The 20,525-nt window shown below is 38.0% G+C and overlaps 1 protein-coding gene and 1 pseudogene across 3 annotated transcripts in view; one reads left to right on the top strand and one right to left on the bottom strand.

The window, feature by feature from the left end:
* TRPM7 (transient receptor potential cation channel subfamily M member 7) overlaps positions 1-20,525 on the top strand; it is a 117,724-nt gene that overhangs the window by 19,707 nt on the left and 77,492 nt on the right. For all 3 annotated transcript variants that reach the window (XR_003515514.1, XM_027568727.1, XM_027568726.1), the window contains exons 2-4: positions 3,662-3,741; positions 11,474-11,512; positions 19,176-19,374. Coding sequence is in view for 2 of the 3 variants with exons in the window: in XM_027568727.1 (XP_027424528.1) it covers positions 3,662-3,741; positions 11,474-11,512; positions 19,176-19,374 (318 nt within the window). In the remaining variant the exon portion in view is untranslated. The remainder of the gene's footprint in view (positions 1-3,661; positions 3,742-11,473; positions 11,513-19,175; positions 19,375-20,525) is intronic.
* On the bottom strand, positions 15,967-16,519 carry LOC113908525 (annotated as a pseudogene).

The raw sequence follows: 20,525 nt of genomic DNA, 5'->3' as shown, positions 1-20,525 counted from the left end.
TATGAGCATGGAGTTTAGGGAGGGTTCTAGTGTGGAAATACAAATTTGGGAGTCATCCAGTATATTGTGATAAACTGGGTGCGAGCACTGAAAGAGTGAATATAATTGGAAAAAAGTCCAAAGTCTGAATGAATATAATTGGAAAAAAAGTCCAAAGATTGGGGAGAAAGAGGGGTACCTGGGTGGCTCCATTGGTTAAGCATCTGCCTTCAGCTCAGGTCATGATCTCGGGGTTCTGGGATTGAGCCCTGCATTGGGCACCCTTCTTCAGCTCCCCCTGCTTGTGTGCACATGCTCTGTCAAATAAATAAATAAAAATCTTAAAAAAAAAAACAAAACAAAAAAGACTGGGGAGAAGAGGGGAGGAATTAACAAGGGAGATAAAAGAAGTGACCAGTGAAAAGGCCAAACTAACTGATGAAGATGTTTAAAGAAGGTGAGAATGGCAACTTTGTTAAATGCTGCTAGATACATCAATGAAGATGAGTCCTGAAAATAGACCTTTGGATTTAGAGAAAGTCCTTGGTGATCTTGTTGAAACTTGTTTATTTCTTTTTTTAAAGATTTTATTTTATTTTTATTTACTTTTAAGATTTTATTTATTTATTTGACAGAGAGAGACACAGCGAGAGAGGGAACACAAGCAGGGAGAGTGGGAGAGGGAGAAGCAGGCTTCCTGCGGAGCAGGGACCCTGACGTGGGGCTCGATCCCAGGACCCTGGGACCATGACTGAGCTGAAGGCATGTGTGCCGAAACAAGAACCCTTACCCTTCTGTGAAAGCCGTGAGGCAGATATTGCCCGTCCTGTCCCACCTCCTGCAGCACCAAGACAGCAAGGTTCTCTCGGACACCTGCTGGGCCCTGTCCTACCTCACTGATGGCTCCAACGAGTGCATCAGCCAAGTGGTCAACATGGGGGTCCTGCCCAGGCTGGTCCAGCTCATGAGCAGCTTAGAGCTCAATGTCTTGGTAAATGTCCCTGGTCCTGTCTGTCTCTGTCTGGGCCTTCAGATGAGAATGTGTGAGTCATACTCCCTTGAACAAGACCTCTCCCAACTCCGGTCTTCCACAGTTGGGTCGAACAAAGCTTGTCATCTACATTTCCCTGGTCTCTGCTACTCTCTAGCGAAAGACTTGAATCTATTTTGATCTGAAGTCCTAGTGGATGTTAAATAACTCATTTGTCTTAATCTGATAACTAGAAAGTCTAGACAAGCACCGAATTAAAATAATCCCTCCACCCAGTAAAAAAAATGACTGAGCCACACAGGCGCCCCTAAAGATTTTATTTGTTTGAGAGAGATAGAGAGCGTGCGCACAAGTAGAGGGAGTGGCAGAGGGAGACGGAGAAGCAGGCTCTCCACTGAGCAGAGAGCCCTATGTGGGATTCAATCCCAGCCCCCATCTGAGCCGAAGGCAGATGTTTAACCGACTGAGCCACCCAGGCGTCCCTTGTTGAAACTTAAACTTATTTCAGGAGGGTGGTTGGCTTGAAAGCCTGACTGCAGTGAGTTTTAGAAAGCATGGCAGGAGAAGAAAAGGGAGAAACTTTTACCAATGATCTGTATTGTAGATGGAGGCAGAAACATGGAGTGTTAGCTTGAGGGGAAGGTGGAATCAAGCAAAGGTTTGTTTTGTTTTTTAAAATGAGGACAATAGTGACATGTTGCATGCTGATGGGAATGAGTTAATAAAGAACAAAAAAAATTAAGGAATTGGTGGACAATGTCCTTTAGTGATGTGTATGGGATTTAGGGCACAAGAGGAATGGTTGGACTTAAAATAGAAGTACATATAGTCGTAGGAAGGAAGGCAGAATATGTGGGTGTAGATACTTATTGGTGGATATATATGATAGAAGCTTGTACAAGTTCTGGTTGCTTAAATTTGCTCAGTTCAATGGGAAGTGAGGTCGTCTGTGGAGAGTGAGAATGGGGAAGAAGGTTTAGAGGTTTGAGGAGAGAAGGAAGTAGTGTGAAATCATATAGGAGAATGAGAAAATGGACTAGGGATATATAGTGTGATTGTTGGGCATCATTAAGGAGCATTTGAGGTTTGTGGTCAGGGTTTTAAAGTGAAACTAGGGAGCATCGTTCTGTTTTGTCTAGTTACATTAACACTAAGTAAGCAGTTATGGAGTAGTTGGGCAATTAAGTTGAATCAGGGTTGGCTTTGCCAGGTGTATTCTAGAAGCAAACATGAATTTCTGGTATAGTTAAACTAGAGAGATCCGTAGGGGAAGCAGATTTTTCTAAGGAATACCAGACTTTAGTTAGAATAAAAAGGTGGTGGAGGGATTATGCTAAGTGAGTTTTAGAATGTAGGATATTTTGCTGATTCAGGGTGCTATGTTCTAGAGGTCATCCTGTGATTTTTATAACTAGGGGATCATGATGTAATTTGTTCCCACCTAAGTGAGTCTATTTAAAGAACCATTAGGGGCAGAACCATTTAACTCAGTTAAGTGGCTGCCTTAGACTCAGGTCACAAACACAGGTTCTGGGATCGAGCCCCGCATCAGGCTCCTTGCTCAGCATTTAAGGAAACGGATATTTTGAAATGGAGAGAGAATTTTGGCAGAATTTACCAGAATTAGTACTGAGGGAATAGACTAAGGTTTATTATTAGGGTACCTGAAGGATTTGAGAGGAACCTGCAAAACTTCACCCATCATAATATTGTCTAGAATGTCTCTTCTCTCAGAGGTTTCCTTTTAGAACATAGGCTCTTCCTTTTTGGACTGTCCTGATGGTGTTGCTAAATTATATAGAGGATGGATTCCACAGTTTTTAATCTACCCGGTTATAATTTATAAGAGTTTCATCTGTCCCAGTACATAATGCCTCTTCCTTTTTAATCAGTCACCAGTAGCAGGATGAGGATCCAGAGTCTAAGAGTCTAAGGATCTAGGCAGAAACTTAAATAGTGGTATAAAAAATTAATTTAAAAACAACTTTTAAATTTTAAAAATTATTTCAGATTTACTGTAATTGAGGGAAGTGTGTTAATCTTCCACTGTGATCCTAGATTTGTCTTATTCTATTAATTTCTTGTGTTATATGTTTTGAGACTGTTTGGTTATACATATTTAAGATTGTTATCGCAATCTTGTGAATCAAACATTTGTAATCATGTAATAACCTACCATATCCCTATTGATGTTTAGTGTCTATTTTTCCTGATACTAGTTTTCTTTTGATTAGGATTTGCTTAGCATCTTTTTCTGTCTGTATACCGTTAACCATCCATGCCCTTATGTTTTATGTATTTAACTTAGAAATAAAATATAGCTAGGTTTTATTTATTTAGTTAAATCTGACAATCGCTTTTAATTAGTTTTTAAATGATCCACTTCCCAGGATCATACCAGCCCCTCTCGAGGTATTTGGCCTGTATTGGGAATCTCAAACTTGATTTTCCTCCCCTCATTATGTGAAACAACAGTATTTTCACAGCATATTGATTTAGTAATCTAAATCACAGTGGACTTGAATGATTATTATATTTGAGGTGTGTTTTCTTCAGTAAGTCTTGGTAAATAGTGAATTGGAAAAAAGTTAAATAGTATAGAACTATTTCTTTTTATGTACTTATCATTAAATTACATTGTACTATCAGTGAGTTAATTTATAAACTATCTTTTAAAACTTTTTGTTTCAGTCCCAGAAATCCTGGATAGAAAGCACTTTGACCAAGAGGGAATGTGTATATATTATACCAAGTTCCAAAGACCCTCACAGGTAAGCATACCTTTATTTTTGGGTTCTTCTAGAAATTTAGATGTAAATTATATTGCTGTTTGCTTATTAAAAACCAAAATTATTAAAGTATTTATAGTTACTGTTAACTTCTGTGCTTACTGTTAATTATTCATTTCAGACTGAGAGGAGAGGTCACCTGGGTGGCTCAGTTGGTTAGTGTCTGCCTTCAGCTCAGGTCATGATCCCAGGGTCTGGGATTGAGATCCGTGTCGGGCTCCTAGCTCAGTGGGGAGCCTGCTTTTTACTCGTGTGCGCATGCACTCTTTCTCAAATAAAAAAAATAAAATCTTAAAAAAAAAATCGAGAGGAGATATTAGCACAGTATCAGCATTCTGGAGTTCTTAATGTCGTTTACAGCATAAAAACCTCTTCAGAGTGTTCCCCCATCCCTAAACTCCTCCAGATCATACTAATATATTACAAAGATAAGGCAGTTAAGACTTTTAACTGATTCACTGATAATGAGAACTTAAAATGTGTATTTATTTATTGAACATCTACTGAGTACCCAACACTATGGTTCATGCTAAAGAAATCAATACAAACCTAATAGTTCCTGTATTTGTCAAAATAATAGATATAGCTCAGCATCTGCTGGAAAACCTATCATCAGAGATTGTAGACATCTCTAATTGACTTTTTGATCTTTCACATGGCTTTGATAATAGAAAAATTTAAAAGGCACTAGTTAAAATTCAAGAAAAAGTTGACCTCTTGAGGTATTTATTGAAGTAACATTTTCCATAATTTTTTTTCTCGGGGCCTAAAAATAGATAAAAGCTTAAAAGGGCAAATCAAAGAAAGAGTTATTTCCTAGAATACAGAAAACCTCTCTTCATAGGCACTTAGGAAAAATTAGTTGAGAAATGCATTTACAAGTTTTTTGAATCTTCTTACCTTTCTCATTTCCTATCAAACCTTGTTCTGTATCCGGTTAACTTCTCTGCAACTTTTATTTCCATTTGATATATGACTTTTATAAGAACATAGCCAAATTCAGAACTAGAACAAATAATCCTAAAATTTGAATGAAACCACAAAAGACCCTGTATAGCCAAAGCAGTCTTGAGAAAGAGGAGTAAAGCTGGAGGTTATCCCAAACCCGTATTTTTTTTCTTTTAGTTCTTTTTTTAAAATTTAAATTCAGTTAATTAACATATAACGTATTATTGGTTTCAAAAATAGAGGTCAGTGATTCATCAGTCTGGTATAATATCCACTGCATCACATGCCCTCTTTAATGTCCATCCCCCCATCCCACTCCCCTCCAGCAACCCTCAGTTTGTTTCCTATGATTAAAAGTCTCTTATGGTTTGTCTCCCTCTCTGATTTTGTCTTGTTTTAGTTTTTCCTCTCTTCCCCTATGAACCTCTGTTTTGTTTCTTAAATTCCACATATGAGTGAGATCATATGATTGTCTTTCTCTGATTAACTAATTTCGCTTATCAGAATACCCTCTAGTTCCATCCATGTTGTTGCAAATGGCAAGATTTCAGTTTTTTGATGGCTGAGTAGTATTCCATTGTGTATATGTATACCACATCTTTATTCATTCATCTGTTGATGGACATCAGGGCTCTTTCCATAGTTTGGCTATTGTGGACATTGCTGCTATAATATTGGGGTACAGGTGCTCCTTTGGGTCACTATATTTGTATCTTTGGGGTAAATCCCTAGTAGTGCAATTGCTGGGTTGTAGGGTAGCTCTATTTTCAACTTTTTGACAAGAAAAAGGAAAAAAAAAAGACAAGAAATGATCTCCAGAGTGGCTGCACCAGCTTGCATTCCGACCAACAGTGTAAGAGGGTTCCCCTTTCTCCGCATCCTCGCCAACATCTGTTGTTTTCTGATTTGTTCATTTTAGCCATTCTGACTGGTGTGAGGTGTTATCTCATTGTGGTTTTGATTTGTATTTCCCTGATGCCAAGTTATGTTGAGCATTTTTTCATGTGTCTGTTGGCCATTTATATGTCTTCTTTGGAGAAAGGTCTGTTCATGTCTTCTGCCCATTTCTTAACAATCCCAGATTCCAAGATATACTGCAAAATTGTAGTAATCAAAATAATGTGGTACTGGCACAAAAATAGACGCATAAGTTAATAGAGCAGTATAGAAAGCTCAGAAATAAACCCGCACTTATATGGTCAATTAATATGTGAGAGAGATAGCAAGAATATGCAGTGGGGAAAAAGACTGGTGTTGGGAAAAATGGAAAGCTACAAGCAAAAGAACGAAATTGGACTGCTTTCTTACACCATATGCAAAAATAAACTAAAAAAAACCCTCGAAATGGATTAAAGACCTAAGTGTGAGACCTGAAATCATTAAACTCCTAGAAAAAAGCAGGCAGTAATCTCTTGGACATTGGCCTTAGAAACATTTTTATGGATATGCCTCCTCAGGCAAGGGAGACCAAAGCAAAAATAAACTATTAGGATTACACCAAAATAAAAAGCTTTTCCACAACAAGAGAAACTATTTTTTTTTAAAGATTTTATTTATTTATTAGACAGAGAGAGACCTAGCGAGCGAGGGAACGCAAGCAGGGGCAGTGGGAGGGGGAGAAACCGGCCTCCCACCGAGCAGGGAGCCCGATGCGGGGCTTGATCCCAGGACCCCAGGATCACAACCCGAGCCGAAGGCAGACGCCTAAAGACTGAGCCACCCAGGTGCCCCAACAAGGGAAACTATTAATAAAACAAAAAGGCAACCTACTGAGTGGGAGAAGATATTTGCAAATGGTATATCTGGTAAGAGGTTAATATCCAAAATGTACAAAGGACTTACACAGCTCAACACCCAAGAAAAGTGGGCAGAAGACCCAAATAGGCTTTTTTCCAGAGAAGACCTACAGATGGCCAACAGATACAGGTAAAGATGCTCAACCTCACTAATCATCAGGAAAATGCAAAGCAAAACTTCAGTGAGGTATCATAATCTCATACCAGTCAGAATGGCTAGCATCAAAAAGACAAGAAATAACAAGGTGGCAAGGATGTGGAGAAAAGGGAACCCTCTTGCACTATTGGTGGGAATATAAGTTGGTGCAGTGACCGTGGAAAACAGTATGGTGTTTCCTCAAAAAATTAAAAATAGAAATACCATATGATCCACGAATTCAATATTGAGTATCTACCCAAAGAACACAAAAATACTAATTGGAAAAGATATACGCACTCCTCTGACCCTCTTCCCTCTCGTGCTCTCTATCTCTCATTCTCTCTCTCTCAAATAAATAAAATCTTAAAAAAAAATTGAGATATAATTTATATAGCATAAAGCTGACCATTTGAAATGTACATTTTGTTGGTTTTTAGTATATTCAAAAGGTTTTACAAACATCACCACTATCTAATTCCAGAACACTTTTATCACTCCTAAAGGGAACCCGGTTCCTATTACCAGTCACTCTTATTCTCTTCTCCCCCCAGTCCCTGACGACAATGAATCTACTTCTGTCTTTATGGATTTGTCTGTTCTTTTTTTTTTTTTTTTTAAGATTTTATTTATTTATTTGACAGAGAGAGACAGACAGCGAGAGCAGGAACACAAGCAGGGGGAGTGGGAGAGGGAGAAGCAGGCTTCCCGCTGAGCAGGGAGCCCGATGTGGGACTTGATCCCCGGACTCTGGGATCATGACCTGAGCCGAAGGCAGACGCTTAACCACTGAGACACCCAGGCGCCCTGGATTTGCCTGTTCTGTACTTTTCATATACATAGACTCAAAAATATGTGGCCTTTTATGTTTGGTTTCTTTTACTCAGCATGTTTTCAAGCCATGTCCATGTTGTATCAGTTCTTCATTTCTTTTTAAAGATTAATTAATTTTATTTTTTCTTTGTTATTTAAATTCAGTTAATTAACATATAGTGTATTCTTAGTTTCAGAGGTAGAGTTTAATGATTCCTTAGTCTTATATAATACCAGTGCTCATTATATCATGTGCCTTCCTTAATGTCCATCACCCAGTTGTCCCATTACCCACTCCCACCCCTCCAGCAAACCTTAGTTTGTTTCCTGTAATCATAGGAGTGAGATAGAGAAAATCTTAAGCAGGTTCCACACCCAGCACAGATCCCAATGCGGGGCTCTATCCCATGACCCTGAGATCATGACCTGAGCTGAAATCAAGAGTCAGACCCTTAACCGACTGAGCCACCGAGGTTCACCAAGGCAGTCATCATTAGTAACATTTTGGTGCATTTAATTTTAATACTTCCTCAATAGGTTTTGTTTTAAAAGGTTGCTATATTCAGTCTAGGTGTGAAATATTGTATGTTCTCTTTTACAAAATGTTATAGTAAATATGATATTGCAGATATTTTGTGAGAATGGTAGTTAATATTCTGTTAGTGTATAGGCCACGATTTATATACTTGTTCAATTATTGAGCATATTTTGGTTATTTTCAATTTTTAGCCATGATAAAGTAAAATTAGGCCATAATGAAGACCTTAGTGGATAAAACTTTCTTTGTGTTTAAGATTTTTTTTCACCCCCCTTAGTCTATGTAATGCCAGAAAGCTTTCCAAAAGGATTAAAGCAATATACGTTATTACCGATAGTGGCCAGAATGCCTGCTTTACTGAATATTGACTAGAGTAACATTTTTCTTTATCTGCAAGGAAAAGTGATTAGTAGGAAACAGTATATGTCTTAAATTTGCATTTACTTGATTATTGAGAAAATATTTTTTATGTTTTTTAGCATTCCTTCAATTTTTGGTAAATTTGGTAAATGTTATTTAGATAATTAATAAAACAGATAAACCTTAATATCTCTTCCAGTCATTATTCCGTGAGTTTTTGAATTTCTTATTAATGATTAAAGATGTTTTGTTACAATGTAACATTACATTAAAAAAAAGATTTATTTATTGGGGTACCTGGGTGGTTCAGTCAGTTAAGTGTCTGCTTTCGGCTCAGGTCATGATCCCAGAGTCCTGGGATTGAGCCCCGTGTCGGGCTCCCTGCTCATTGGAGAGCCTGCTTCTCTGTCTCCCTCTGCTGCTCCCTCCCTCTCCCTGTACGTGTGCTCTCCTTCTCTCGCTCTCTCAAATAAATAAGTAAAATCTTAAAAAAAAAAAAAAGATTTATTTACTTATTAGAGAGTGCCTGCATGTGGAGTGAGGGGTAGAGGGGAGAGAATCCTCAAGCAGACTCCCTGCTGAGCGCAGGGTCCGACATGGGGTTTGGTCCTAGTAACCATTACATTTCTTAACCAGAGCAGAAGTGACATTTCCCAGGTCACATGGCTAATAATTCATAAAGGTGGGATTAGAATTTAGATCTCCTTAGTTCAGTGTGCCAGTTCTTTTTTTTTTTTTAAAGATTTTATTTATTTGAGAGAGAGAATGAGAGAGAAAGAACATGAGATGGGGGGAGGGTCAGAGGGAGAAGCAGACTCCCTGCCGAGCAGGGAGCCGGATGTGGGACTCGATCCAGGGACTCCAGGATCATGACCTGAGCCGAAGGCAGTTGCTTAACCAACTGAGCCACCCAGGCGCCCATCAGTGTGCCAGTTCTAAAGTAAGACACTGTTCTTTCATTGGGAGAAAATTATGGTTTTGCTTTATTAACAAAAGAGATTGTATTATTGAGGAGTTATTTTCTATACTTTTGTTAATTTCAGTTTGCAGTAGAAATTTAACTTTAGGTGTTAAAGAAATATTCTCTTACTAAGTATCTGGCTGTAGCCATCCATATGAGACATAATTTTCAAACACTGGTAGCTGGTCATTTCTTTCTATACTAGTTGAAATTTTTTTTAATAAGATAATATTTTTAAGTAATCTTTACATCCAACGTGGGTCTTGAACTCACAACCCTGAGATCAACTGTTGCATGCTCTTCCAACGAGCTAGCCAGGTGCCCTTATACTAGTTGAACTTGAAAATTAGGTTTTTATGAATAGGTTAATACATGGATTTACAAGATACCAAAATTTATAAGTGAAAGTCCCTTTCTACCACTGTGCCTTAACTATAAATTCCCCTTCCTAAAGAAAACCAGTGTTACCTATTCCTCAGAATATCTTCCAGAAGTAGATACAGTCTTTGCATGTCCTAGCAGATGTGTATTTACTCCTCTCTCTCTCCTTTTAAGTACATACTCTTTAACCCACAGTGTTTATTATCTTGGCAATAACCACTGTTTTTAGTTGTTGCATCTTTTAAATTATATATCTGGATCATAGTTTGTTTTAGTAGTTCCTTATTTTTTTTAAAGATTATTTTTTAATCTTATTTTTAAATCTTTTTTAATCTTATTTTTTAAAATCTTTTTAAAGATTTTATTTACTTATTTGAGAGAGAGAGGGAGCACAAGCAGGGGGAGCAGCAGAGGGAGAGGGAGAAGCAGGCTCCCCACTAAGCAGGGAGCCTGATATGGGGCTTGATCCTAGGGCCCTGGGACCATGACCGGAGCTGAAGACAGACGCTTAAGTGACTGAGCCACCCACGCGCCCCTTAGTTTCTTACTGATCAACATTTTAGCTATTCTGTTTTTCTTTTTGTTATTAGAAAAAAAAATGCTGTAGTGAATGAGTAACCTTTGTACATTAATTATTTTACACATGTGCTACAAATAGTTTTTAGCCTATAGTTTTAGTATTGGTATTAGAGTTTGAGAGGGAGTTTACATTTTTTTCATTGTGATGGGTATTACCAAGTTGTCTTCCATCGAGATTGTATCAGTTTATACTCCCACCAGCATATAAGACTACCTGTCTTGGGGCGTCTGGGTGGCTCAGTCGTTAAGTGTGTACCTTCGGCTCAGGTCATGATCCCAGAGTCCTGGGATCGAGCCCTGCATCGGGCTCCCTGCTCGGCCGGAAGCCTGCTTCTCCCTCTCCCTCTCCCTCTCCCACTCCCCCTGCTTGTGTTCCCTCTCTCGCTGTGTCTCTCACTGTCAAATAAATAAATAAAATCTTAAAAAAAAAAGACTACCTATCTCTATTCTCTTCAAGATACTGTCTTAAAGGACTAAAAAAATCTTTTCTAATCAAATGCCTTTTCATATGTATGTTTTTACCTGTGAACTAGCCATATGTTTTCCTTTTTTATGTAAATTTGATGAAACGCTATATTAGGGAAACTAACCTTTTGCCTGCAATTATTTTTTCCTGTTTGTCTTTAGACTTTATGAGTGGCATATTTTTGCCATGTAGAAATGTTGTATTTTTGAGTAGTTAAATCTGTCAATCTTTTTCTCTTTGGTTTCTGGATTTTGTCACAACTAGTTGTACTTAAAAACATGGAAACTATTTTAAATATGTGGGTGAGGGCATGGGTAAAATAGGTGAAGGGGGGAGTAGGAGGTACAACTGGTACCTGGTATTCCAGTTATAAATAATAATGGAGATAAAAGTACAACATAAGGAATATAGTTAATAATACTGTAATAACATTATATGGTGGCAGATGGTGACTACTCTTGGTGAATATTGAGTAATGTATAAAATCATTACACACTATGTTGTATACCTGAAACTAGTGTAACATTGTATGTCAACTACAATAAACAATGTGGAAACTATGTGAGTTAAAAAAATAGTTATTTGAGTGTATAAACCAAGGTATAAATGACATATCTATTGAACAGTTAGACTAAGCATATAATTTTCCTTTGATTTGTACTATTATATGGATTTTACGTAGTTTAAATTAAAATTTTTTTTTAATGTTAAGTAATAAATTTACCTTGTTTTATAGATGCCTTCCAGGATGTCAAATTTGTCAGCAACTCGTCAGGTAAGTTTAATAACAAAACTCTATTGCGTAAATTTTGAAAAATAAAACTAATATTTTAGAAGCATCAGTTAGGTGGGATAAACCTCACAGGTTATTACATTTGATTACATTTGAAGGTTCCTTAGAGTTGGGAGGAGAAGGATTGGGCGAGGCTACTTGAACTCCAATGAAGCTACTTGAGCAGATTTCTAAAGTTGAATGTGAATTAGTTAGGTAAAGATTGAGCAAAAGGGATTTAGGCAGAGAGAACAGGATGTGGGAAGGCCTGACAGTGAAAGAGATTATGGTTCTATCAGGAAACTACAGAATGTAGAATGTAATATGGATATTGGAGAGATTTCATCTGGAAAAATAAGTAGGGACTAGATCATTTAAGCTGTTTGTGTACTATGTCACATAGTTTAGATTTCAATAAGGATATACAGGGAAGTAAAATGCTTAGTTTTTCTTTTGGTAAAAGCAGTTGGCATTTTGAGGAGATTGGATTGGGAGAAAAAAATAGCTTGGAAAGTTTTGGAGTAATTCTGGAAAAACTGAGAGTCTGAGTTAAGATAGTGGCTATGATGATGAAGAGAAGTAGACATATTTGAAGGAATTAATGAGATAAATTCAATAGGATTTGGTGAATCCTAAATTTCTTGCCTAGATAGCTAAGTAAATAGTAATGTTGCTCATTAAGATCTGATGAATGAATAAGAGTAAGACTAGAAGGTCTCTGGTAGGTAGGTAGTAGCACAGAATGCACTTTTCATTTTAGATATATGGAGTTGTTTTACCATTTCCAGTCCTGTTCGTTCCTTCCTTTAGATGCAGAGTTCCAGGGGGTATCTTTCCATTCAAACTGAAGATCTTCCTTTAGTATTTGGTATAATGCAGAACAATAGAGATGAATTTTCTCAGATTGGTTTATCTGAAAATATGTTTTCATATTTTTCATTTTTCATGTTTATTCTACTCTCATTTTTGAAGGATATTTTCCCTAGATATAGATTTCTGAGTTGATAGTTTTCTTATTCCAGCACTTTGAAGATACCATTGTATTGTCTTCTGGCTCTTGTTTCTGGTGAGAAGTCATTTGTCACTAGTGTAGTTCTGTATGTAATGATTTTTTTTCCTCTCTGGCTACTTTAAAGACTTTCTTCCTGTGTCCTTGGTTTTCAGCAGCAGGTGTATAATGTGCCTAAGAGTGGTTCTCTTTGTATATACTGTGCCATAAATATCTGCAAGTTCATATTTTTCACCACATTGGGAAGCTTTTTATTATTTTTTAAATTTAATTTTACTATGTTAGTCATCATACATTACATCATTAGTTTTTGATGTAGTGTTCCATGATTCATTGTTTGCATATAACACCCAGTGCTCCATTCAATACATGCCCTCCTTAATACCCATCACTGGGCTAACCCATCCCCCCACCCCCCTCCCCTCTAAAGCCCTCAGTTTGTTTCTCAGAGTCCACAGTCTCTCATGGTTCGTTTCCCCCTCCGATTGCCCCCCCTTCATTTTTCCCTTCCTACTATCTTCTTTTTTTCTTTTTTTCTTTTTTAACATATAATGTATTATTTGTTTCAGACGTACAGATCTGTGATTCAACAGTCTTGTACAATTCACAGCGCTCACCATAGCACATACCCTCCCCAATGTCTATCACCCAGCCATCCCATCCCTCCCACCCCCCACCACTCCAGTAACACTCAGTTTGTTCCTGAGATTAAGAATTCCTCATATCAGTGAGGTCATATGATACATGTCTTTCTCTGATTGACTTATTTCACTCAGCATAACACCCTCCAGTTCCATCCACGTCGTTGCAAATGGTAAGATCTCATTCCTTTTGATGGCTGCATAATATTCCATTGTGTATATATACCACATCTTCTTTATCCATTCATCTGTTGATGGACATCTTGGCTCTTTCCACAGTTTGGCTATTGTGGACATTGCTGCTATAAACATCGGGGTGCACGTACCCCTTTGGATCCCTACATTTGTATCTTTGTGGTAAATACCCAGTAGTGCAATTGCTGGGTCATAGGGTAGCTCTATTTTCAACTGTTTGAGGAACCTCCATACTGTTTTCCAGAGGGGTTGCACCAGCTTGCATTCCCACCAACAGTGTAGGAGGGTTCTAAATTGGGAAGTTTTTAGCCATTGTTTCTTAAAATACTTTTCTGCCCCATTCTCTCTCTTTCTTCTCTCTGAAACTCCAGTTAGACATTTGTTAGTTTGCATGATTTTTAAAAAAGATTTTATTTATTTGAGAGAGAGAGAGACTGACCAACTGACCAACCTCGAGCAGGGGCTAGAGGGAGCGGAGGGAGAAGGACAGACTCCCCGCTGAGCAGGGAGCTTGACATGGGGCTTGATCCCAGGACCTTGGGATCATGACCTGAGCCGAAACCAAGAGCTGAATGCTTAACTGATTGCGCCACCATCTAGGCTCCCCAGCCCTGTTTTTTTTTTTTAATTAAAATTTTATTCCATTGATGAAAGTAGAATATTTGTGGGCGCCTGGGTGGCTCAGTTGGTTAAGCGACTGCCTTCGGCTCAGGTCATGATCCTGGAGTCCCGGGATCGAGTCCCGCATCGGGCTCCCTGCTCAGCAGGGAGTCTGCTTCTCCCTCTGACCCTCCCCCCTCTCATGTGCTCTCTCTCATTCTCTCTTTCTTTCAAATAAATAAATAAAATTAAAAAAAAAGAACATTTGTAGTGATATTTCTTAAGGTTCACTAGTCTTTTTTTCTTTGATTACTGTAGCTTTGGAATATATTTTTTCCCCACTAATCCTTATTTTTGCAGTTGCCAATATGCTGTTTTGCCCGTCCAGTGAACTTTTCATGCATTATATTTTTCAGTTCTAAAATTTTCATTTGATTCTTTATTATAGTTTCCAGGTCACTGCTGAGATGCCTTATCTATACCTTTGTTATCACCATCTGTTTCTATAAGTCCTTGAACATACTACTTATATCTGCATTAAAATTTTCATTTACTAGTTTGAACATCTGTGTCATTTATGGTCTGTTTCTATTGAATTGCTAAATTTATCTACTTTTTTCTTGATTATGAGTCACTTTTTTTGGTTTTTCATATGTCTAGTAATTTTTTATTGTATGTTGCGAGTTTCCATGATCAATTTTAGGAGTTCTGGACTATGTCATCTTCCTTTAAAGGGTTTAAATTTTGTTCTGACAGGTGATTAAATTATTGACAGATTCTTTTGTCCCATAGGGCTTGATTTCATTCTTTGTTGGGGCAGCTCTATTTTTATTTATTTATTTTTAAAGATTTTATTTATTTATTCATGAGAGACAGAGGGAGAGGCAGAGAGAGAAGCAGGCTCCCTGATGAGTAGGGAGCCCAGTGTGGGACTCGATCCCAGGATCCCGGGATCATGACCCAAGCTGAAGGCGGACACTTAACCATCTGAGCCATCCAGGCACCTTCTATTTTTATTTTGAATTTAGTCTTAGAATGTGGACTGTACTCCTAAGGTATAGCCTTTTTAGGGTCTCAACTGAATGCCCAGGATGCCTACTCATGTCTTTTCACTCTGATCTAAGACTGCAGTGTCTCCAGTCCTTTATGATTCAGGTCTCAGACCCGCAGTAGGTGATTTCTGTTAGGTGTCTAAGTCTTGACCGACACAGATACAGCTCAGTGTGTGGCCAAGAATCCATGGTGAATCCTCATGCAAGTTCATTTCCCCCCCCCCTCTGGCTCTCCTCTGGTACCCTGCTACAAATTCCATCTGTTTCAGAAGCCTGGAATTCTGTTCGCTGCCTCCTTGCTCAGCTCAGTGACACTGCCATTTTCTACCTGAGCATTATCTCAATGCACAGTGGTTGAGAAATTCTCCCAGTGTGGTTGGTACAATTATGGGCCTCACTCCATATATTTTTCTTCATTTCAAGGATTGAAGTCCCATAATTTTTCTTGTTCAGTGCTTAAAAACCGTTAACCTCATATATTTTGTCTACTTTTGTCACGTGTCCCCAAGATGACCCCGAGGTTTGGTGATTAGTTAGGACTCACAGGACTCAGAATGTAGTGAGTAGTACTCATAGCCAACATTAAATAAGTATGATGATATCTGTGTTGAGGAAGTTCCCTCTTTCCCTAATTTGCTGAAAATGTTTATAGTGAATTGATACTGAATTTGTTGGTCTTTTCAGTGACCAAGCTTTTTGTTTCATTGATTTTGCTACATTGTTTTTCTTTTCTTTTCATGTTTCATTGTGTGCTCTTTATTCTTTCCATCTGCTCACTTTGGGTTTAATTTGCCCTTTTTAAAAAGTTTTTAAGGTGGAGTTTAGATTACTATTACTTGCAAATCTTTTTTTTTTTTTTTTTTTTTTAATGATAGCACTAAGTTTTATTAGGGATTTCATTAAGGTTAAACCTCTAGAAATGAGGGAGTCACTTAGGGGACGCAAAGCTGGTGAATCGCCTCAGATCTCATAATGAACCACTGGTTCAGGCTCTTTGGTGGGATCTCTGCCTTGTTCCAGGTACAGATGAGTATAAGGATTCTGCTTTAGCCCTACAGATTGGTAGGTTGGGTAAGTCTCCCCAACTCAGAACACGAACAGCATGAAGGCCACAAAGCCAGAGAGGTGCTTACACATGAGATTCCAGGAAATAGGCATGGGGGATGTATCCACACAGTTCCTGATAGACATGTCAAGGTCCCAGGGCGTTGGTACACCCAGTTCAACCTCAGGTCTGGGTGGTCCCAGTCATACCATGGATCTCTCTTTGCCCTGAGCAGTCAGAGAGCTTCAGGTAGTCATCATACCCCATGCCATCATCCTGGTACAGTTGGTGGTCTTCTACCCACATATACTTCTTGGCAGTGATGGCCCGTTCTGGAATCTTGGGGTAGGACCCCAGGAATGTGTCCTTGGTAATGTGCAAAGCTGTCGTTGTACCCAAGGGCACCATGGTTCAGGCTGCCCTTTTTAGCCATTGGACTCCCAGGACCCATGCCCGGGCTGCCACCATTTTCACCTTCCTCATGTAGCAGATCTTCTTGTTTAAACTATATACTACAGTTTTTTATCCTGTATATTTTCATACTGTAAAGTATTTATGTGAATACACTTTTATGCTAAACACTGTATAATTGCATCCCATGTTTTGTTGTTTTTATTTTCATTTTGTTCCACATATTTTCTAAGTTCTTCTGTGACTTTCTTTGATCCATGTGTTAATAAAAAGCGTGTCGTTTAATTTTCAAATACTTGAAGAATTTCCCAGTATTTTTTTTTCTTTTCTTTGAGAGAGAGAGAGTGCACACACTTGAGGGGGTGGGCAGGAGGGGCAGAGGGAGAGAGAGAGAATCTTAAGCAGGTTCCACACCCTGGTATGGAGTCCCATGCGGGGCTTGATCTCATGACCCATGAGATCATGACCTGAGCCGAAATCAAGAGTCAGATGCTTAACCAACTGAACCACCCAGGAACAAAACCGCTCCTCCCCCGTGTTTTCTTTTATTGGTTTCTAGTTTAGTTTCACTGTGGTCTGAGATCATACTTTGTATGATTTCCATCCTTACTCTAGTTTATTGAGACTTACTTTATGGCCTAGCATATATTTAATTTTGGTAAATATTTCTGTGCACTCAAGAAGAGTTTTTATTCTATTGTTGAGTGTTAAATGTCTATTTAATCACTTTGGTTGGCTGGTAGTTTTGTTTGAGTCTTACAGGATTCTAATTTGATAGGGTTCCCCCCATCCCTTTAGTACTTTAAAGATGCTGAACCAAAAAATTGGGGTGCCTGACTGGCTCAGTTGGAAGAGCATGTAACTGTTAATCTTGGGGTTGTGAGTTCAAGCCCCCCATTGGATGTAGAGATTACTTAAATAAATAAACCTAAAAAAAAAAAAGAATAAGATGATGTACCAGTGACTATTGGATTGCATGATTTTTGACAAGATGTGTGCTGTCATTCTTACCTTTATTCTTCTGCCCATAATGTGATATGTTACTTTGAAGATTTTCTCTTATCACTGGCTTTCAGCAGTGCCCTAGTGTGATTTCCTTAAGCTTGTTTTGCTCAGTTCTTATTGAACTGCTCAGCTCTGTTGCTCAAATAGTTTTCAGATTTTTGCCCTATGTTTTCAAATTTTTATTCCCATTCCCTTATTTCTGGGACTTGAATTTTGTGTTTATTGAGCTGCTTTGATACCGTTCAACAGGTTGCTAATGTTCTGTTCCTTTTGTTTCCCCCGAGTCTTTTCTCTCAGTGTTTCATTTTGGATAGATTCTATTTTTTTTTCCAAAGATTTTATTCTTTTAGTTGAGAGAGAGAGAGTTTATGTTTTAGGGTGCTGGATTTTATCATTCTGTTAGTGAATTTTTGGACTTGTTTTAGCATGCAATTAAGTTATTTTGGATTAATTTGATCTTTCAAGTCTTGCTGTTACAGTTTGTCATGGTACATCATCGTCTAGGTCTAATTTAGCCCTTCTAATTAGATTAGGCATTGCTATTCTCAGGACCCTTTTGTAGGTCTTGTGTATTGAGATCTCTTACTCTGGCTGGTAGCAACACAAACTATTCCATGCCCTTTGTGAACTTCAGGAATTGTTTGGCCTACTGTTGTCTAGTAGTTCTTATGTTTGCCTTGGGTAGTTTGTTCTTAACTCATGTTTAAGAAGATCCTTCTGTATATATCGGGAACTCTCTCATGTAGCTCCTTCCTCTTTTTGTTTTTTGCCCTACAAACTCTAGCTCCTTTGGCTTCTACAAACTGTGATATGATTTTTTAAAAAAATATTTACTTATTTATTTTAGAGAGAGAGAGAGCATGCGCACACGAGCAAGGGGAGGGATAGAGGGAGAGAATCTATAAGCAGACTCCCTGCTGAGCGGGGACCTGAAATGGGGGCTTAATCCCAGGACCCCAAGATCATGACCCAAGCCAAAATCAGGAGTCAGATGCTCAACCAACTGAGCCATGCAGGCACTCGTATGAATTTTTTTTTTTTTAAAGATTTTATTTATTTATTTGACAGAGAGAGACAGTGAGAGCAGGAACACAAGCAGGGGGAGTGGGAGAGGGAGAAGCAGGCTTCCCGCTGAGCAGGGAGCCCGATGTGGGACTCGATCCCAGGATCCTGGGATCATGACCTGAGCCGAAGGCAGATGCTTAACGACTGAGCCACCAAGGCGCCCCACCCGTATGAATTTTTATCAAATTAGTGAGACTGCCTGCTTCCTACATAGTAGTGTCCTGTAGTGCTTCTAGGTAGAATATAGTTGCCCTTTCTGCCCTTGACCCTGGGCCACCATTGTCATCATTGTATAGATATGTACTGTTAGGCATTGGATTCTTTCATGAAGCATGATAATTTTGAGACCATATTGTGTTTAATATTCTAATATTAGATATTCTCATGTTGAATACTATTCTGTTATATGGCTATACTACATTTTGTAGATAACCCCACACTAAATTTAGAGGACTGTATCATCAAAAAAAATGTACTTATACTATTTTACCGCTATGTTAAAAGTATTAATTTATTGGTATTGTAAAATTAAAAAGTTAGATTATTTTTATACTCAATGTTCATTGGTTTGTTCATTTTAATTCAGTTTTTCATTGACTAATTTTTTGAAAGATCTTTTTAAAATTTCATTTCTTTCCTTTAGGTGTTTTTGTGGTCGCTTGGTCAAGCAACATGCTTGTTTTACTGCAAGTCTTGCCATGAAATACTCAGATGTGAAATTGGGTGACCATTTTAATCAGACATTAGAAGAATGGTCTGTGGAAAAGCATACAGAACAGAGCCCAACGGATGCTTATGGAGTCATAAATTTTCAAGGGGGTTCTCATTCCTACAGAGCTAAGGTATATCACATACTTGATTTTTTTAACTTCATTTATCTTGTTCTTTAAATAATACATAATACATTTATTGTCTGAAAATTTATGTAGCAGATCAGAAAGTCTCAGTCATTTCTTTATGTATTTTAAAGTTCTTTGTATAAGTGCATATATATACAGAGGTGTTACATCTTGGTGAACTGAACATTCTCTCATTATGAAATGTTTTCAATCTTGTCATTTTCTTTCTTTCTTTTATTTTTTTAAGATTTTATTTATTTTCGAGAGAGTGAGAGAGAGAGCATGAGCAGGGGGAGGGGGAGAGGGAGAAGCAGAAGCAGACTCCCTGCTGGCAGGTAGCCCAATGTGGGGCTCAATCCCAAGACCCTGGGATCATGACCCGAGCCGGAGGCAGATGCTTAAGTGGTTGAGCCACCCAGGCGCCCCTAAGAGGTTTCTTTATAAGCAACACATATTTTTAAGTTTATTATACTGTCTCACTTTTTCTTTATTCCCTTTTCTTTCTTGTTTGCTTGGGATTAAATATTTTTTTATTATTTCTTTCCTTATTAGTATGTTATTTATACATTCTCTTTTCTGTAGATTAATCTTAAAATAAACACTACAAAACACATTTTAACTTATTATAAATTACCCCTTTCACTACTTTTTGGAAGTGCAAGAACCTTTAGAATACTTGTAACTGCATCTATTTCTCTCATGACTTATATGCTTTTGCTGGCATAATTTTCACTCCCCCACAACATTATTTTTCATTTATATTTATCAATATTTTACCCTTTATGTTGTTCTTTGTTTTGTCTGCCTCCCTGCCTTGATGGGAAAAGCAGTGGTAAAGATGGGCACATCTCTCCCAAGTTTTCCTTTTCTTTTGGATCCTGATCCCACAGTTTTTCATTGTCTTAGTAGCTTTCTGATGCCTTCATACATGTTATTTATTTTCTCGTTTTTTTCTATTCCTACCAGCAGAGTTAGTTTAAAACAGTCTAGTCTGCCATTGTCCAAAGTGGAACTCCTCATTTCTTCCTTATATATTTTTTTTAACTTTAAGCTGTTTTCCAAACATGACTTTATGCCAAATATAATGAGTTAGACAAAAGTAATATAGGAAGACTTAGTATAGAACAAATCTCATTACACTCTTTTTTTAATTA

This window comes from Zalophus californianus, chromosome 6 (assembly GCF_009762305.2).
Source record: "Zalophus californianus isolate mZalCal1 chromosome 6, mZalCal1.pri.v2, whole genome shotgun sequence".
Lineage (NCBI taxonomy): Eukaryota > Metazoa > Chordata > Mammalia > Carnivora > Otariidae > Zalophus > Zalophus californianus.
This window is presented reverse-complemented; position numbering and strand designations above follow the sequence as displayed.